The following is a 19,774-nucleotide window of genomic DNA, read 5'->3' as shown; positions in this document are numbered from 1 at the left end:
ACTGCTCCAGGAAACCAAAGGAAATCTCAATTTGCGCAAAATGTGATTAGCTGGACCCAAGTAAGCTGGCACATGGGGTCATAAAGCATTGAGGTCATAAAGACATCACTGGTAAAAGCAACTACCATCCAGATTACAGAATTAAATAAATTCCATCACAAGGTGTAGGTACACATATGGAAAACAATTATATCCCATCAGTTTTATTTGTGAAACATCTACAGCACAAAGAAGTCCCCCTAGGCCCAATGGTTTGTGCTCATTGCAGTTAACCTCACTACAAATAACAGCACTTATTTCAGAGCAAACATTAATATGATCGCGCTGATTATTTCTTTATAGATAGTATTAAATACCTGGCGTCAGCAATATCCTGGAGCAAGGGTTCTACAGGTTATCTGTATTGTCAACTTAAATCTCTTTTCCACTACCTGCTCTTACCATTCATAGCTGCTGCAAATGATATCATTGCAACTTATTACTGAAATTATGCATGATGGCATTTATGGTATTAGCATAAGAAACTCCGGCAGGGAGGGGGAGAGAGATAAGATATTTTTAAAAATAAAAGATACAAGTAACACACTATACTAATTAGTGCTGAGCCAAAGGTTACAAATACCATGTACTGATTTATCCTCACCTGGGAGGGGAAGATTGAGAACATAGGACACATTATGATGAGGGCAGTTTATGAAGGTTGTGTATTCTAGGTAACTTTCTCCAGAGAAAGGAAGACAACTCAAGAGTACTATTACACCACAATAGTTGAAATGCTAAACATAAATTCACTTCCTGGAAGGAGTAAAATCCCCAAAGGGATCAACCCACATCTCATTTAAGCCAATGGAGTACTTTTTTAATTTTTAAGGCTGAGCTTTGCCCTACAGGTATTTTGATGCAAGAAGCCCCATATCAATCATGGTGCACAGTGGAGCAACATTTACCTACTTTACTAATTTATGGTAATCCTAGCTCACCCGAAGTTAGAAGGGCTCATCATCTTAACCACCTTGTATGTGTATAGATTAATTTCATCTAGATTTTTTTTTTAAAAAAACCCACCCATTCAATAGACATATATGTTTGAGGTTAGCAGAACTCAGTGATTTTCTCAACCAGAGGCATTTGCACATCACAAATGCCCAAGAGATTGGGGGGGGGGGAGAGAGCACCTTAAAAGACTATTGCATTTACTGGAGCCTAAGCTTCAGTGGTTTTAATATTTAATATCAATCGAATATCTGATATTGTTATATTGCTATCAGCTATTAGATTGCCACAGAAATCTTTTTTTTAAATGAGCCCTCCGATGAAGTAAAATAATACACTGAAAAGGCGCCACAAGCCTGGAAACACTGTGTGATGGTGCTTAATGTAATAAAGACTAACACAGCTGCAAGAAAGAAAGACGAAGGGAAGGGGGGGGGAGAAAAAAGATGGGTCTTGTCCATCCATGCACCACCACCAGCAGCAGCAACGATCAGAGGAGGAGGAGGATGTGTGAACTCAGTAAGGAAGGCCGGGCCTATCGGGGAGGAGAAGGCAGAAACGGGCGGCTGCGCTGCGGAGGGCAGAAGTTTTGGGGGAAGGAAGTGGGAGAAAAGGCGGCGGCGGCGGAGAATCAGGGTGGGGTCGGACGGCGGGGAGGGGATGAGGGCGGGGCGGGGCGGCCCGGCCGGGAGGACGAGCGGGGTCCCGCCCGAGGCGAGGCGAAGCCGGGGAAGAGCCGGCCAGGGGCGGGGCCTGACTAGAGAGGGAGAGAGTCCGGCTCCCTGGGAGAATCTGCCCGCCGCAGCCGGGATGAGATGAGGAGAAAGGCGGGAAGGATTGGACGGGTGGCGGTTGGGGGAGGGGGGGAGGGAGGAAGAGGAAGGCGCGACGGCGCCCGCCTTCCCCTCCCTCCCTCCCCTCCTCTCTCCTTCCTCTCCCTGGGAAGGGCCCGGAGGGCGGTCGGATGGGGAGCGGCAGGCAGGCGGGCGGGTCTCTTACCTGAGGAGGCGGCTGCGGCCCGCGGCGTGTTTCAAAGCTGGGGCTGAGGAGGAGAAGCGCGCTGGGGGCGGGGCGCGGCAGGCGGGCGGGTTGCGCCCCCACCCCCAGCGCAAGGGGCGTACTCCGGCGGCTGCTCCGGCGCCGGGATTTCCCAGTAATGCAACAAAAAATGGCGACCACAACAAACCGCCTCCGTTGCCGCCGCCGAGCGCATGCGCCCCGCCGGCGTGGCCACGTGAGGCAGCGGGCCGGGAGGGGGAGGGGGAAGAAATGGGCGCGCGCGCTCTCTTTCTCTCTCTTCAGGAGCGCGTGCCTCCTTCCCTTTCGACGCTCCTCCCTCCCAAACGGGTGTGCGCATGCGCAAGTGTCTGCGGGCCGCCGTGTGTGTCTAACGCTCCTTCCCTCCACCCCACCCCTTCCAACCCGCGCCTCACTCACGTCCCTTTCCAGAATGGCAGCCGCGAAGCTTAGAGTCGTTCTCTCGTTCTACGTGACACAGAATGAGAGGGTAGAATTCTGGACCGTACCACTGCAGATTGAAAGAAAGGGGGTTGATGTGGGTGCTCCCTTTCGTTTCGTACAGCGGTGCAGTTAGGTAATGCTAAGGCTTCTGGGCGCAGTGGTCTTTATACATCCCTCCACTCCTCTTTAGATGGCAGTGTGGATTACTTCAAAAACGTAGCAAGCCAGTCCAACTGCATTTGGGGACCCTCCTCATTTTTACAGAGGGGTGCCCTAGATTTGTGCCCCAAAGCCTAGCACCCTTTGAATGCTTTCCCAGAAGATAGTGGAGGGGAAGACTTAAGAGCAGAACAAAAGGGCGCTTTGAAACCTTTCTCCTCTAGTCCTTAGTGATATTTGGCCGTGGTAGAGTACCTGCTTTGAATGCAGAAGGCCCCGTGTGCAGTCCTTCCGCAGGCAGGGCTGGGGAAGCCTCTTAAGTTCCTTACGATCACCTTCTGCATACCAGAACAGTGCTGACATCACCTTGGTGGCATGGAGATGGTACTGCCGATAGCAGTATTTAAGGAGCACCAACGATCAAAAATATTAGGCATTTGGCTCAGGGAAGCATTTGAAATGACACCCCCCTCTCAGTTGGGGATGCTAACTGCATGGTTCAGCGCTTAACAGTAATCCTGCTACATGTGGGAGAAGTCCTGTTACATGTGGGAGAAACCTACAATGCAGCCCCTGCAATGGGAACTATCACTCTAGGTCAGTGTTTCTCAACCTTTTTTGGGCCACGGCACACTTGTTCCGTGAAAAAAATCACGAGGCACACCACCATTAAAAAAGTTAAAAAAATTAACTCTGTGCCGCCCTATATTATAATTATGACTGTAAGAAACACTTGCCAAATATTGCTTTCCGGCGGGTCAGTGTTGTTTATTGGCGGCCGCCAGGCTCGTTTGCACTGAGCTTTGGGAAAGAGGAGGAGAAATATTGCTTTCCGGCGGATCAGTGCTGATTATTGGCGGCCGCCAGGCACGTGACAATGCAAATCGCCCTTCTCGTCGCCGCACGTCGCGGCACACCAGCCAGCGTCTCGCCGCGGAACAGCGGTTGAGAAACGCTGCTCTAGGTGCTATCCAGGCAGTACAGACTACAGGATGATGCTGTGATGCAACATTCCACAGCTCTGGAGAAGCTTCCTTCATATCCAGTACTGAGGTGCTAGTCTAGGCTTAACATGCATAGTAAGTTTCTAAATGCCTCATAGAATTTCTTCCTTGTCCCATATACTCCACCAAAGAGATGTAATCATCCAGGATTTTTTTAATGGGGTGTTGGTGTTTACTGAAACCATACCATCTAGGAGAAACATCTGCCACCCAGCCCAAGAAAAACTACACATACTCATCCAGTTTTTTTAACAGCAAGCACCATGAGATGTCCCTTCCCCATGCCCATCCATGTCTTGCCTTCGGGACAGAGACCCATCTGATTTTATATTGTGTCTTGACTGAGCCCGGAAACAAACTTAAAAGCCATAAGTACTTTGGTCATCTCAGGATCCCAGTATGTCTTTTAAAAGAATATGTGTGCAAAATCAGATTTCTGTGGAGCTAACTCTTTGGTCAGTTTTACATAATGAATGTTGGTCATTATATTGCCTTACAGTGCAGCCATATTTCTATTCTCCGTCTAACCCACACCTTGTCAGCCTCTATTTTTCCTCTTACACCTAATTTGGTAATCTTCCTGAATTTAAAAACATCCTAAAGAACTTTTAAAAAACAGTGCTGATTTTGGGTATGGCCCATTTTAGGCTGTGAACTGCCTGTAACTCCCAAGCTACCACTTGAAGATGAAGAGTACAGAAGAACTCATCCTGGAATCCTAGAACTGTAGAGTTGAAAGATTTAAAGGTTCAACTAGTCCCAAACTTTGGCCCTCCAGATGTTTTGGACTACAATTCCCATCTTTCCCAACCACTGGTCCTGTTAGCTAGGGATCATGGGAGTTGTAGGCCAAAACATCTGGAAGGCCGCAGTTGGGGGATGCCTGAACTAGCCCAACACCCTGCAATGCAGGAATATAAACTAGGTCGTACATAAAAGATTGCTACCCAGCCGCTGCTTAAAGACCTCCAAGGAAAGAGCCCATCACCTCTCGCAGGAGTCTTTTCCACATTCAAATGGCCCGCACGATCAGAAAGTTCTTCCTGATGTTTAGTCAGAATCTCCCTTCTTGTAACTTGGATGCATTGATTTGGGTCCTAGTTGCCAGTGCAGCAGAAAACAATCTTGCTTCATCCACCATGTGACAGCCTTTAGATGTTTGACGATGACTTATGATTTCTCAGTCTGTTTACCAGGCTGCTGTTGGCATCAGTCTGTCTTGAGAGACAATGGAGTGTGCGTCCAGGGGTGAAATCAAACTGTTGGAGAGTTGCAGCGACCATTGTGGATGCAGAGACTGGTAATTTGCTGCCTCCTGCAATGTTTTTGCACAAAAATGACTTCTCTGGGGTGCAAACCTGGGCATTGTGTATAGAGGTCCTAGGCTGCTCAGAAGACAACCCCCCCCCTTGCTGATGTAGTCCAAAGGAAAGCAGCACAAAACGTCAGGCACCAGCTTGGCTGCAGGAGTTGCTGGAAGGAGCCATACAAGACACCATCCAACTGTCTGAGGGACTCCACTCTGGATTGTGTAGGGTTTTACTCTCTAGCCTTTTCTTCTCAATATATTCCACAAGGAAGCGGAGGTGTAGGATCAGTTTCCTTCTAGATAGGCTAACTTCCCTGGTTGACGAGCCCCATGTTCCTTCACTTCAATCTACTCCCTGTGCAGAAACCACCTTCTTGACCATTGGGCCCACTATTGGTCTCATCCACTCAATCTGCTGAAGCCTGTCTTTATGTGCAGGGCAAGTACCTAACCCATTGAAGGTTGGAGACCCAATGACTACCCTCATTTGGTTTAGCTGACCAGTCAAAGCCGTGGCCACTGTCATACACCGGCAGCTTCTAGGAGCCACAGGGGAGAACACAGTGCAGGGTGGGGACCAAAGATGGACAAACTACCCCAGAAGGAGCATGTTTGCCCCACCAGAGGTGCTATCCCTCCTCTAACACCCCATACACCCTTTACCCAGTTCCCTCAACTGCTCATAAGGCTTGGTTTCCAGACCCTTGGATCATCTTGGTCACTCTTCTCTGCACACCTTCCAGCTTGTCAATATCCTCCTTAAATTGTGGTGCCTAGCACTGGACACTACTCCACACGTGGTGTGACCAAAGAAGAATAGAGCAGTACTATGACTTCCCTTGATCTCGAAACAATACTTTTGTTGATGCAGCATAAGCTATGTGCTTGTATCACACTGTTGACTTGTGTTAAGCCTGTGCTCTACTAAGACTCCTAGATCCTTTTCATACGTCCTACTGGCAAGCCAGATGTCCCCCATCTTATATTTGAGCAGCTGATTCTTCCTGCCTAAGTGCAGAACCTTACATTTGTCCGTACTGAAGTGCATTTTGTTAGTTTGGGCCCAGTTCTCCAATCTGTTAAGCTCATCTTGAATCATGATTCAGTCTCCCAGTTTGGTGACATCTGCAAATCTGATGAGCATCGCCTCAGTTTCTTCATCCAAGTCATTTATAAAGACATTGAACAACAACGGGCCCAGGACACAACCCTGCGGCACCCCACTTGTTACAATGCTGTACCAAATACATATTAAAAGGAGACTCTGGCAAGTTTTACAAGCTGCTACACTAATTCTGACCCTTGTTAATTATATGCAAGTCCACAAGCAAAACCAGTGCATATCTACATTACTTATTTTAATAAAAAATATACACATTTGATAACGCCACAGAATACCAATGCACAACAGCATCTCTGCATAAATGCTTGGCCTTAAAGAAAGCTGGGGGTATAGTCAGTAGAAAGAGTCCTGTTTCGTTGAAGCGGCAGAAAAATTAACTCTGATCTAAAGCACTGTTGCAATGGTCACCTACTAGCTTCCACACTTTATTTCTTCTGTTTAGGAGGTGGTCTGTAAAGAAAAGGAGAGTGTTTGTTAACAGACTGTTGACCAAACACGACTGCTACCAATTGTGCTTTGACATTGTAAATGCAGAAGTTATTTTCTAAAATGTACCATTCAGTATCCTCAACATCAGCTTCTCATAGACAAAAGTTCATTTTGTGAGTACTCCGTGGTAATCCTGATAGCAAAGGCAGAGTGGGAGGCAATGAGGATATCGCTGATTGCAGGAGCCTAAACCAGACATTAGCCATTTCATGGAAAGACTCTCAATCTTCCCAGGTATGTACGGCACACATACCAGGATACTGTTTCCTGCCAGCTACTTGCAGTAACGTGACAAGCAAGGGCAACACAACACAGAATGATTTCAATAACAGGGACTCACACTTGTCATATCAGATGAACCAATTCCCATAACACACAAATTGGAGCCTAGTGAATTAAGCAATGCTGATGAAGCCTCTGTTGAAATACAACTAGTAGAAAGCTGTTGCAAGGCAAAGGCTGATGAGTTAGCACCCCGGCCTAAATTAGTGAGCGTTTGAATAAACTTTTGAAGGTCACATTAAGAGTTCAGTAACATCTGGGGAACCACAAGTTAGACACCCATGAGATAGGGCTGTAGTGCCTGTGCTCCAGAGATCAAGGAGCTTGAAGGCTATTCATGGATATCAGCAATTATACTACATGACCTTTGACGTATCTGTTTTTATTTTATTGCTGTAATTGTTTCCCAAATTCTTTTTGAAGCACCTTTTGGTCTCCTATTTTTTGAGCCACTAAGAAAGTAGAAAACCTTCCAAATATTTGCATTTGCATTTTTCTTTTAGACAATCTACAGTTGCTTTCTGATTCCTTTAAAGATCTTACGTATTTTACAGAGTGTAACTTTTTCTTTGTGGTCAGCAAACTGTAAAAATATTACCAGTATATTCCTGTTCATATTTTTAACCTGTTTTAGATACTGTAGGTATCTCCTTATTTAAGATAAAGCCTTGCCTTCAAGTGCACAGGTTGAGAAGACATGTGACACATAAGGGAAAGGGAAGGGAGGAAGTAGAGAAGAGAGACAATTGCAAAAAAAAGTTATTTACATATCTAATTGGGGCCAGGCTGGTAATCTCTTGCAATTGAACTAGCAGCCCTTGTTCTGCTGGGACAGGTGGGGAACCTGTGCCTACTCCCCTCTCAGTGTTGCCAAACTACAACCCCCATCATTGTGAGTCATTGGCTATGCTTCCTGGGGCTGATAGGAGTTGTAGTCATAGGAGCAAACTCCTAGCCAAGTCCCTTCAGCCTCCTCAGAAAAATATTTGAGGGGGATGGCCCCCACTTGCCCTGATGCTCTTCCCAGGAGACTAGGGAGAAGCAAGAAAAAGAGGTGCAGCCTCACACACTGATCTTTGCTCCTCAAGGGCCATATTCCCCCTCACCTATAAGGAAGGAACCACAGCCCAGCAGCACATGCACTGCACACAGAAGGTCCCAGGACCAAACCTTGGCATCTCCGTTTAAATGCCTCAGGTTGCAAGGGATGGGAAAGACCTCAGCACATGACCCTGGAGAGCCATTGCCAGCCACAGCGGGCAGGGTTTAGTTAAGACGGGCAAATGGTCTGACAGATGAAGGGCAGCTTCTCAGGTTCCTGTACAACAGGGAAACCCAGTTAGTGTGGAGACTGGCACATGATTTTAAGAGATAATGGGTGTGTGTCGGTAGAGGAGAGGGAGGGGAAGTCCTGTCGCACGAACAAAAGAAATGTGTTGGATACCCCCCAATCAAAGGAGTTTGATCAGAGTGGGGAATTATAATGCAAACCAGACACATATCTGGCCTGCTTTGCAACTTATTTAGATTGCTCGGCTGCTATTTATTGGTCAGAATACACACAGAATACACAGTGTGCACACAATCTCCATCAATACCCTGGTTCTTTTCCAACCCTGTAACAAGCCCACACTTCCCTCTGCTCAAGTGTGGGGTGGGAAGAACAGTAGTTGCTCCTCATTATGCCCCAATGCTACCTGTTCCCCCTTTATGCCTCCAAGGAAACACCAAGCACATCCAGAAATCAGCACACCCAGATTTCACTTACCTGTAAATGCCAACTACTACAGCATGGTCCCGCTCATAGGGCTCCAAAGTCAACTGCTCTTGGGGTTTCATGTTCTCCTGCTGCATTTTCTTCACCTCTGATGCAAAGACAGCCTCGGGTGCTGCTGTTGAGTCAATGCAGTTGGCCTGGGAGGAGAGGATCAAGCAGGTCAGTCTAACAGCAAGCCTTCAAGCTTATCTAACAGGGACAATTCATGGCTCCCTTATGTTACAGGAGCACGCTAGCAGCCTGGTTGCACACCCATCCAGAACAGGGACCATGTCTGATTTTTAGAGTCAGGAAACTCTCACCCTCAAAGGCCTCTTCATTGTCATGATTCAGTTTCAGATTGTTGGCCTTTGCGCAGGTCACTGTTAACCCAGGATCCAGGTTATGTATGACTATGCAGAAGTTACAAAGAAATGCATTTGGGCATTCTTTGCAAATTGCCAAACCTGTTAAAAGCATACCTAATGGCTTTAATAGCCTTGGGGACACAATGGAATCCTGTGGCATCCCACAGCATGACTGCAAGGAGGCAAAGTTGCTAGCTCCCCCCAATTCTACTTTCTGGATGGAACTGGCCCCATAGGCAGAAGCCAAACCACCGTAGTACTTTATATTCTTACTCTTACTATCAGAAAAAATAAATAAATAAAAATCCTTCCAGTAGCACCTTAGATACCTGAAGAAGTGTGCATGCACACAAAAGCTCATACCTATGACAAACTTAGTTGGTCTCTAAGGTGCTACTGGAAGGATTTTTTAAAATTTTTTGTTTCGACTACATCAGACCAACATAGCTACCTACCTGTAACTCTTACTATCAGGCAACTGATAGATCAAAAAGCAAATGGGTTGCATTTTTGCACCTCCGTCTTAGTAACAGTAATCTCCCAGGGCAAACAAGGTCAATGTGGTCTCTGAATCAGGTCTGGACCAAGACTGGAATGGGTCCAGATAACCAGTTTCTTCCCAAGATCACAGCCACCACCAGCTTGAGAACCTTCCCCCAAGAGGGTGATTGTGAGTTGGCACAGAGGGCTTCTTGAGGGCACAGAGGGCTTCTTCAGAAATGGTCACCTTTGCTCCCCTTGTCTAAGGACCATGCTGTCAGCCCAACCTGGTCACTCACCTCCAGATTGCTTAAATTACCGGTCACCTCAAGGCAGCATTAGCATGAATGTTGCCTCCCCCCTCTAAGAAAACAGTCCTGGGGTTTTCCAACACAACTCCAGAGATTACCTCCAACAGTCCAAATAGGACTGTGCATGCACACGAAAGCTCATACCAAAATATAAACTTAGTTGGTCTTTAAGGTGCTACTGAAGGAATTTTCTTATTTTAGTCAAAATAGGCGTAACACTTGTCAGTTGGGTGGAAGGCATATCAGCCATATCCCTATACACTTGGGTGCCGCTTATGGCCACAAAGCTTTCTTTGGAAATATTTTGTTAGGCCTAACAAGTCCACAATTTCCACTGATTCTTATTGGAATCAGCAATCTCTCTTCCCTGCCCATCATGGTTTTGTCCTAAAACAGCTGCAGCCAACGAGCAGGAGAGAGACAAATGAAAAATTGATTTGTCTGATCTCTCTGATACATTCACTCCCCCCCACACACACACTCTCCATGGTTTCTGCCTGAAAATGGCTGCCACTGGCCAGCAAATCACAAGAAAGGAAGCGGGCATGGTCTAGGCTCTTTCAACATCTGAACCAGCGAGATTTGGGCATAATTCCTTATGTTTGCAAAAGTGTCTTGACGGATAGCAAACTGCCATGACCATAAGGTGTAGACTTGTGAATCCTGCCCCAGAATGGTTGGTCTTCCTAATGAGGGAGATGGAATTCCAATGGACTACCGAAAACCAGCTCTTTGCCCCCGCTGACTCTCCAGCCGAAGGTGAAGAAAACGACCCACTGAAGTTCATACAGTTAGAAAATATAACAGTTGTACTAAACATTACCTTGATGGAGATGACAAAATGGCCACCATTCTTCAAGAAATTGTGCGCGTTTAAAGCCACAATACGTGACTGGTCGGGCTGAGCCACATCTGCGAAGATCACATCCACCATGCCTGCAAAGCAAGGGGGCGTACTGAGCAACGGGCCTAGAAGTTGCCCTGCAAATCCTATCACTTTCCTCACTTGAAATAAGGTCATCAGGCAAAAGAAAAACAGTAGAGTCTAGAGCAGGGGTTCCCAGACTACGGCCCCCGGGCCGGATGCGGCCCAATTGGCCTCCCAATCCGGCCCGCGGCGACCCCCGCCGCCCGCTGCTTACTCTTGTGGCGCGCTGCACGGTGGCGCGCTTCCAGATCTGAAAAAATTGCCGAACATCGTTTCTGCGCATGCGTCTCTCCCGACCCAGAAGAGGTCATTTCTGGTGCACTTCCGGGTCGGAGGAGGCCCATACGCATGCGCACAAACAATTTTTCTGAGATTTTTCCGGCCTGGAAGCGCGCCACCGCGCCAGTAAATGGGTGTGTGCATGCGCACTGGCGCGCACTCCCCCGCCCTCCGGCCCACTGCGCGCGCACTCCCCCGCCCTCCGCGCGATTGGCGCGGCGGGCAAGTCTGGGGACCCCTGGTCTAGAGCAGTAACGGGTAATGGCCACAGCAAATTTCAAGCCATGGCTAAGAGGATAAAGAATCAGGAGTACACACTTGATTCTTCCTTTGCATCAGGAAGTCGGCTCTTTTTATATTCGGTGCCTCTTCCTGTCACCATACATGGCAACAGAAAAAGGTGCCACATGTAACAAGGGTGGATTTTTCAATGCAAAATATCATTTTGCCTTTGCAGCTGTGGCTTAAACTCAAGCCGGGCTGCAAAGGAAGGGCTGGGAGCACACTTAGGCTGTGCTTCTAATTATTTCCTTTGAAGCCAAGTTACCTTGATGTCATGGTGGCACCAGGTGATTGACAGGTAGGTGGCTCCACCCACCCAGCAAAGTGGGCCACAGGGGGTGAGGGACTTCCAGATTTGGCCCCTAACCCTGTTTCCCACTTCCGGTCTAGAATGTCAAGATCTGTCCCTGCACTTTTGTGATTAAATCAACAGCAGTGAGGCAGCAGCAGTGTTCATTTAACCTACTTTACCCACATTTATTTAGGACAGTGGTTCCCAGTTAGCTAATTACTGAGGACCCCTTATTTTTCAAAAGCCAAGCCATGGACCCCTTACTTTTGATAACTTTATGGTAGTTACCCTCTGCAAAGCAATTTTTTAAACAAAATGTGGGGTAGCCACTAATAAGCAAAGGATTTTAGCTATACTAAAAACAGACTAGAGCTGAGTGGTATCTGGTTTTCAACATCATGATATATCAGCTGCTAAACATCAGAATATTCTGATATATCAGTGTCTGAAATGGAAGATCAGGCATGGGGATGAGTGAAGCAGCAGTCACAGAGATCAGGCAGGTGGGGTACGTGCAGATCAGGCGTGGGGATGATTTCAAAACTGATTTTGGCCAATATATTTGTGATATTACCATGCAAAAATGACAAAAATTTAGTTGGGGGGAGGCAAGGGATGGGGCCGCGGACCCCTAATTGGGGACCACTGATTTAGGGGAACAGCTCAGACTTTTTCTGATTGCTGAGATCAAACGTAACAAAACCAACTGTGTCAGTGGTCTAGAACTGAAGAACACCCAAGACACTTTTATTTTGTACAATCCCCAGCATCAGTTACTAGCAGCTTGCCAGTTCCTAATAAACATAAATGGATGTTTCTCAGTGGTAGATCATACGCCAGGTACGGAGAACAATACCAGCCCCAGCACGCAAAATATTCCCCACACCTGGCACATGTCTTGCCTGCAGAAGTTCCCAGGGTCTGTCCCCAGCATCACCATCTGAGTCTGGAAAAGACCCTTGCCTGAATCCTTGGAGACTCACTGCTTGTCTGTAGACAACACAGAGGGAGGTGGGCTTGGCGCAATGCAAGTATTAATGTTACTAAGGCTCTTGCAATCTATGGGCAGCTGCTTTCACCCAGTGGGTGGGGGAAACAGAAGACGCTCCTCTAAGAGATGTCCAGCTCAACCAGCATACAAGAAAGGCTTATTTGCACAGGTGTTAAGGTTTCACAGGCATCTTACCAAGCAACATGCGGTATTTGTGTGGGTGCCGTGCATCCTCTATTACGGGGATAATGTTGGTCCGTTTCTTTGCCACATTGATGAGGTCGCGACCAGAGCGATGGGAGAACTCCACAGCGTATACAAGGCCCTCCTGTTGGGTAAGGAGAAGGAAGCAAGGGAGTCAGTGCCTTGTCCACGGCCCAGAACAGGAAAAAGCGTCCAGTGCCACTGCTGAAGCCATGAGTGATCATCTTTGATAAAATAGCTAGAATTAGTCTGAAGAGCAGCACTCACCAGTTCCACTTGTCACCTTCGGCAACAATCCACTGTTCTTTGGGCAAGGATAGCTAGAGGAGCCCCAGACATAAGGGCCATTCTGCTAATTAGATCAAAGGCCTATCTAGTCTATCATCCTGTTCTTGCAGTGGCCAATCAGGTTTTTTTATTTAAAAAATAGCATTTAAATTTATAGGTGGAGTTACTTTTGATTGTGATTGTGTGTGTATAATTGTTTCATTGTCTTGCAAAGTCATCTTTGCTTTTATGCCAAACAGTTTTTAAGTACATGGTACAGAAACCACTGAAGAAGACTAAGGTCAAGAAGTGTCCGGGTTCTTTGTTAATTTGTGACTTATATCTATGCACAATTTAGGTACTTTGTTAGTATACACTGTGTTTGGATTCTTTTGCTTTGGAAATATCTGGATCATCACTGTTTTTCATTGTCATTAAACTGCTTAAAATTATTTCGTGTACAACTGTATTTGTTACACAATAAGTTAGTTTTCTGACCCCCATTTTCCCCCATCACATTTTTCCAGCTATACAATATTTTCTGCAGAGAACATAAATGCACACAGTATTCCAAGTGCAGCTGCAACACAGATTCACAAAACAATATTAAGATACTGAGAAATTTATTTTCACTCTTCTCTAAGAACCCCCAAAATGTAATTTGCCTTTTTTCATAGCTGCTGCACACCAGGTCGACACCTTCACTGACCTATTCACCACTACATCAAGATGCCCTCCCTGGTCAGTCACTGGCAGTTTAGATGCCCATTAGCATATATGTAAAATTAAGGTTATTCCACAATATGTATCACTTTACACCTGCTCACACTGAACCACATTTGCCATTTTAATGCACAATCACTTTGGAGAGATCCGTTTGCCACTCCATGCAATCATTTTTTTGCTTTTACCATCTTGAACAACACCTGGAAGCAGGAAAGGGATAATCCCTGCAATTGTGCTGTCTCCAGAAGTGCTGGCCAAGGGAAGATTCCCAACCTCAGGGCTAGTCACTTGACACTTACAGCATGGAAGCACTGGACAGCCTGCCTGCTAGGCACCAAAAGCAAGATTCAGTCTTCTCTTTCAGCTCTGGAGAAAAGAGCCAAGTGAGCCAAAGCACTTGAGTACCATGGGAAAAATGTGGGGGTGGAAACCACAGCTTGGTGGCAGAGCATATACAAGATCTCAGGTTCAATCCCCAGCATCTCATCTGACTTAGTATTAAGACAACTTCCAGTGATGATTCCTGTCCCTACAGTCCCCTCCTGTCTGAAGCTTGGAGCTGGGGATTAGGTCTCTTGATCTCATTCAGAGTCATAGCCTGAGGTCCAGGAAAGAGCATAGTATTGATATTTGCAAGCTGTGGGAACTACTCAAGAAGTTGTTTTCTATAGCACCCCAGCTACTCCTGTTGCAACTCACTAGCTCAAGACTGTACAGCTTTATCTGTACAAACAGCAGTACCTGGCAGCAGTTCAAGGTACACCCGCAGTCTCAGGTACCCCAAAGCGTCTCCTTACCGGTCCAACTATGTCAGAGACATGAGACACTGTTGTTCCCGACGCAGCTCCTAGGTACAGCACTTTGGTACCAGGCTTGATATGGATCTGGTCAATGCCTCCAAGGATGGCAGCAGCCAGCTTGGAGCGGAAAGGATTCCAGGCACGGTACTCCACCTTCAGTTCACCATCCTTAAGAGGGGAGGATAAGGCATGCTGGATTGAGACTTGCCAACCAAGGCATCTGCAAACCAAAAGGGGTCCCCGTCCTTGGAACGTGCTCCCCCTTCCTGCATTTGCAAGCAATTCCCTCTCCCCACAACCATGCTCCCATGGAGCGTTATCCATCACCCACCTCCACAGATATCCTCTTCTCTCCATACACAGACTCGCCAGGCACCATGTTCCGTGTGACTAGCGCATCTTCCTTTCCCCGGCAGATGAAGACACCTGAGGATACAAGAGAGACCGGAACTTACATCTGTTCACATTGGAGACATGCTTCATGCGAGCAAGATTTAAATACTGCGAGACTGGGGCAACCTCAGGTGGGCTAGGGTGCAAATATTATTATTCAGCTAAAACTCTTGCCTTTCCCCCCCCCCCATGAGATCAATCTAGGCAGTTGCTAAGCTGTGATGGCTGGTCCTTTACAGTGAATGGGGCTCTGTCCCAACAACCTCATTTCACCCTTACAAAAATCAAACATTTAGAATACTGTTAGGATACATGGACATGTATTACGTGCGCAAACAGATCACATGTAGATGGGGAGCTGCCCGTACTTTTTCACACAGCAGTTAAAATTGTGGAACTGCTCCCCCAGGAGGCAGTAATGGCCACCAACCTAGATAGCCTTTAAAAAAAGGATTAGACAAATGGATGGATGCCTCTGCTCTACCTCCACAGCTGGAGGAAGTAATGCTTCCAAATACCAGTTGCTGGAAACCACGGGAGGTGAGAATTCTTTCTTATGTTCTGCTCTCTAGGTTTCCCACAGGCATCTGGTTGGCCACTGTGAGAACAGGATGCTAGACCAAGTGGGACCATTGGCCTGATGCAGCAGGCTGTTCTTGCATTTTCAGCTGGTGCAACTACCATTTCTGCTTCTTTTAGCTTTCCTCACTTTTCCTTTAAAAGCAGCTTCAAAGTTAACAAGCATGCCTAGAGCATATATGATATTTATGGGCCGGAGCTATCGGACTGTTGGCATCTAACTCCAGTTTTCCTTTCGGTCAGGTAGCTCCCATCCATATGCAGCAGAACTTCAGGCTAATAAAGCAGTATGGAATGCCAGAAGTAGGACTGCATGTCAGAAGAGGTGTGTTTAAAAAAATATTTGTGCTCATACATGGAGGGTGTAGGAAAGGAATGCAAACTGACTTTCTTTTACGTCTTATTGTAATTTTACTGGTGTCAGCCGCCCTGAGCCCGGTTTTGACTGGGGAGAGCGGGGTATAAATAAATTATTGTTATTATTATTAAATATTTGCTTTCTAGCATTAACTAAAGTTATGGATGTGTGTGTGTGTGTGTGTGTTTTCCAGGCAATCAATATTTTAGAGTGAGTAGAAGCTCAACATTGCAACAATTACCAGAGAGGCCACAGGGGCTGTTCCCATGACAAGCTTTTGGCTACAGTTAACAGGAAGGGATAGCAAGCCTTCTGAAGAGGCTTAGAACCTAACAGTCTTTTACCTTGCCCTATATCAAACAAAGAAAGAATGCCTCTCCCACAATGCTCTGGGAGGCGGTTCCTCTTTCACTGGGTTTACTGCAGTAAGCGTAATGTTCTTGCATAAAGTTTAATTATCTTCTTATATGACAGGATGAACAAGTCTCACCTTCATGTCTGTGGGGCTCTACCGTAACCTTTTTCCCTCCTCTGAAGCCACCCCGTCCTCCTCGGCCACCTCCTCCTCGTCCGCCACGGAAGCCACCACCTCGGCCGCCTCGGAAGCCGCCACCACCACCACGACCGCCTCGGAAGCCTCCTTCACCACCACCAGGGGACTTAAACCCACCTCCTACAGGTGAAAAAAGAGAAAGAAGGAATGGGATATGAGCAATTCAGAAGCAACAGTTACCACCACCCCAAAGCCTCAACATGCCTATATAATCCCACCCACTCCAGCTGCATTTATTATCCCAACTATTATTTCCCTGACAGAACCATGACTTCCTTCTAATTATGCTCCAATAAATGCACCGTTTCCAACTAGGAGCCCCTGGGTTATCATCCAGCCCATTAGTTACAATATAACTGAAATATGAAGTAAGCTTCATTTTCTCTCTCCCTACTTAAAAAAAGATTAACTGTATTGAACAAGCAAAACAAATAAGAGAAGAAAAACAGCAATGACTTAAGCTATAAATAAAACTAGTTAGCTACTTCAGGAAATACAAGAATGAGAGTTGTGACAGTTCAGTGCAAGTCCAATGTAATTTTAGTAAATTTCTAGTTTCCTTCGCTTAAGTTTGCTTTTTAACTGTTGCAACTCCTGAAGGGCATAATGGAAAGCAGAAATCTTTCTGCAGCAAAGGTTAAATACTGTGGTTTTATTTGTACAATTTCAATTTCTTATCACCCTTCACCTATAAGGTCTCAGGGAGGGATACAGTAATAAACCATTATAAAAACAAACAAAAACCATTACAGCTATAGGACAAGTAAAACTATTCCAAATGAGGCAGGGCAGTATAAATTCAGAAAGAGGCAGGCGCCATGAAACAAAAACACCTTAACTGCCCAAGGCCAGGATTAAGAGATGTGCCTTCAGTGTACAACAAAAGCTGTGCAATGAATATGCTACACATACCTCTGTGGAGAGCTGTTGTTGTTAAAATTTATATACCTCCTTTCATCCAAAGATCGTAGGGCAGTTTACAGTTCACAATTAAGGTCAGAGGCTTACAACCTGTGGCCCTCCATCTCCCATCACCCTGACTGACTGGGACTGATGGGAGTTGTAGTCCAGCAACACCTGGAGCTCCACAGTTTTCAGAATGTCACAGAGAAAACCCTCTGCAGGACTGCCTTTCTATACAATTCTGAAGGTTCCACAAACTACCAAGGGAGATGCCTTTGCATATCTTTACGCCTAAGAAGATTGGCAGGGATGGAGACGGTCTTTCAGGTGTTTGGCACCTAAGCTGTTTAGGGCTTTAAACATTAATTAGGTCTTGGAAACAAATTGGCAAATAGGGCAGCTGTTGTAAAACAGAGCTACAGGAGTTCTACATTTTATCCTTTATTTTATTTTTTGATTTCTTAATAAATATTCAGCATTTAAAATTGATGTCGGTCTTCTTTGTCTTCAATCCAGTTCTTAATTTCTTGGTCTTTTACTAAGTTGGTGACTTCAGACTCAAGTAGTGCAGTGACTTGTTTTTAGCTCTTGCTTCTCAAGAATCTTAGGGATGTCTAATAAAGGGAAGCACACATGGCTGCTACCTGGCCAAGGCACCTGGACCACCCTTTGACTAAACCACTAAGAGGAGGGACGAGCCACCACAACTCTGTGCTTAAGTACCTTGATTCCCCCCCAGCATGCACCACTGCAGATCTGAATGTCCCATCTGTAGGGTGGCAACAAGGGCTTATAACTAATGCACAAATGGAGGAAGAAAGAGATAACTCACCTCGCCCTCCTCGGAAGCCTCCGCGTCCCCCACGATCTCCAAACCCACCACGATCTCCAAACCCACCACGCCCCCCACGTCCTCCACGGGGGCTAAAACCTGCAGAGGAGAAGGGCACACAAGTCAGAGAAACGGGACGAAACCTTACTCTCCCCACCCCTTAACTGAAACCTAACGGCTGCCGTCCCATCAGGTTGCGGAGCGAAAATAAAGTACGAAAACACTGCTAACTTCTGCTGAGAAACCAGCTGCCTTTTGGAAAACTCTAAACCGGTGGTGGTTATTTCAACAGGTGACCCAGCTGGCCCGTTGTAAGGCCTGGTTCAGGCATCTGCTAGGCCACTGTGAAAACAGGACCTGGACCAGTCCTGGACTCCCAATCCAGAAGGCTCTCCTTAGGCGCTTTAACTTTTAAGAATCGGTGCCCTGAGCTTGCTCCTCGCGTCCTCCTTTTCAGATCATAAACCTTAAGGTAGGAAAATTCCTTCCAGTAGCACCTTAGAGACCAACTAAGTTTGTCATGGGTATGAGCTTTCGTGTGCATGCACACTTCTTCAGATACCAATCTAGTAAACCGCTCGAAGAGACTTTGTCAGCTAGGTAGCAGGGCAAACAGCAGCAGCAACCGCATAATGACTTTAAATAACAAATAAACCAGGCACCCCCAAACTTCGGCCCTCCAGATGTTTTGGACTACAATTCCCATCATCCCTGACCACTGGTCTCGTTAGCTAGGGGTCATGGGAGTTTTAGGCCAAAACATCTGGAGGGCCGCAGTTTGGGGATGCCTGAAATAAACGAACAAATCAACCACCAGACGATTCCAGCAGCCACGTGTCTGCCCGCAGTGCTCCTTTTCCTTTCCTTCAACCCCTCTCCCGCCAAGCTCACATCGGCTTTATGCAGCCGGGAGATGCACTCCCCGAAGAAGCAGCACCCTCCCCACAACTATTCCCTCCCGTCACTTACCGGGCCGCATGGCTGGAGCAGACAAGAGGCAAACTTCGCCACACACGCGCTTAAAATTATCGGGCCGGAAACACCAACCGCGCAGCGCTCGAACGCACGCACGGGGACAACGCGGTCGCACCGGAAGTGTGAAACAGGGAAAAGAGGCGGGGCAAGGGCGGGAGTGCCGCAGAGGTTCCTGGGGAATGGAGTCCGCCGCTTGCGAACGCATGCGCAGAGCTATTGGGCGGGGCTGCGCTGCTTGATCTTCCCATTTCGCGTAAAGCTCTCTCTCTCTTTTTGCTGGGTGCTGAGAAGGGCGACTTGTAGCTGGGTTTTCTTTATTCTTTTCACCCGGGGGAACTTAAGGTTGAGCTGGAAGGGGTCACAGTTACGGGGACACAAACACAGTGCAAAAGGCTTGACCTGGGAAAGCCTGGGATTTGATTTTTATTATATTACTATAATTTTTATACTATATTTATTATATTACTATAATATTATATCAATGAGCTCAAGGAGGCATACATGGATAATAAAACGAGTTAATGCACATACCTGGTAGTAATGAGTTGTTTAATTATAGCCGCTGAACATTAATTAGGGTTCTTAATCGATCCAGGGTGACAGATTCATTGATTTACTCCTGCTATCCTGAGCAAACAAGCAGAAGTGTGAGCTCCCCCTTTTCTTTGCCATTTTAA

The 19,774-nt window shown here is 46.6% G+C and overlaps 2 protein-coding genes across 2 annotated transcripts in view; both read right to left on the bottom strand.

The window, feature by feature from the left end:
* The window catches only part of DYRK1B (dual specificity tyrosine phosphorylation regulated kinase 1B), a 41,601-nt gene extending 39,398 nt beyond the window's left edge, over positions 1 to 2,203 (bottom strand). Inside the window, exon 1 of the mRNA XM_035119929.2 lies at positions 1,993 to 2,203. The gene's annotated coding sequence lies outside the window, so the exon portion shown is untranslated. The remainder of the gene's footprint in view (positions 1 to 1,992) is intronic.
* Positions 2,204 to 6,269: 4,066 nt separating this feature from the next.
* On the bottom strand, positions 6,270 to 19,238 carry FBL (fibrillarin). The gene is made up of 9 exons (XM_035119930.2): positions 19,092 to 19,238; positions 18,123 to 18,221; positions 16,325 to 16,507; positions 14,836 to 14,930; positions 14,502 to 14,672; positions 12,703 to 12,835; positions 10,559 to 10,671; positions 8,589 to 8,734; positions 6,270 to 6,499 (listed from the first exon to the last, which is right to left on the bottom strand). Exons 1-9 carry the CDS (start codon positions 19,099 to 19,101, stop codon positions 6,475 to 6,477), a joined length of 975 nt encoding a protein of 324 aa, XP_034975821.1. The 5' UTR covers positions 19,102 to 19,238; the 3' UTR covers positions 6,270 to 6,474.
* Between the last annotated feature and the right edge of the window lie 536 nt (positions 19,239 to 19,774).

This window comes from Zootoca vivipara, chromosome 6, assembly GCF_963506605.1.
Source record: "Zootoca vivipara chromosome 6, rZooViv1.1, whole genome shotgun sequence".
NCBI classification, from domain to species: Eukaryota; Metazoa; Chordata; class Lepidosauria; order Squamata; family Lacertidae; genus Zootoca; species Zootoca vivipara.
This window is presented reverse-complemented; position numbering and strand designations above follow the sequence as displayed.

Bases quoted from the DNA above. Each gene is read 5' to 3' on its own strand.
- FBL (XM_035119930.2), bottom strand. The intron at 14,931-16,324 runs GTGAGACTTGTT...TTGTATCCTCAG, and splicing joins AGAGCCCCACAGACATGAAG to GTGTCTTCATCTGCCGGGGA. The intron at 10,672-12,702 runs GTAAGATGCCTG...CTTGCTTTGCAG, and splicing joins CAAATACCGCATGTTGCTTG to GCATGGTGGATGTGATCTTC.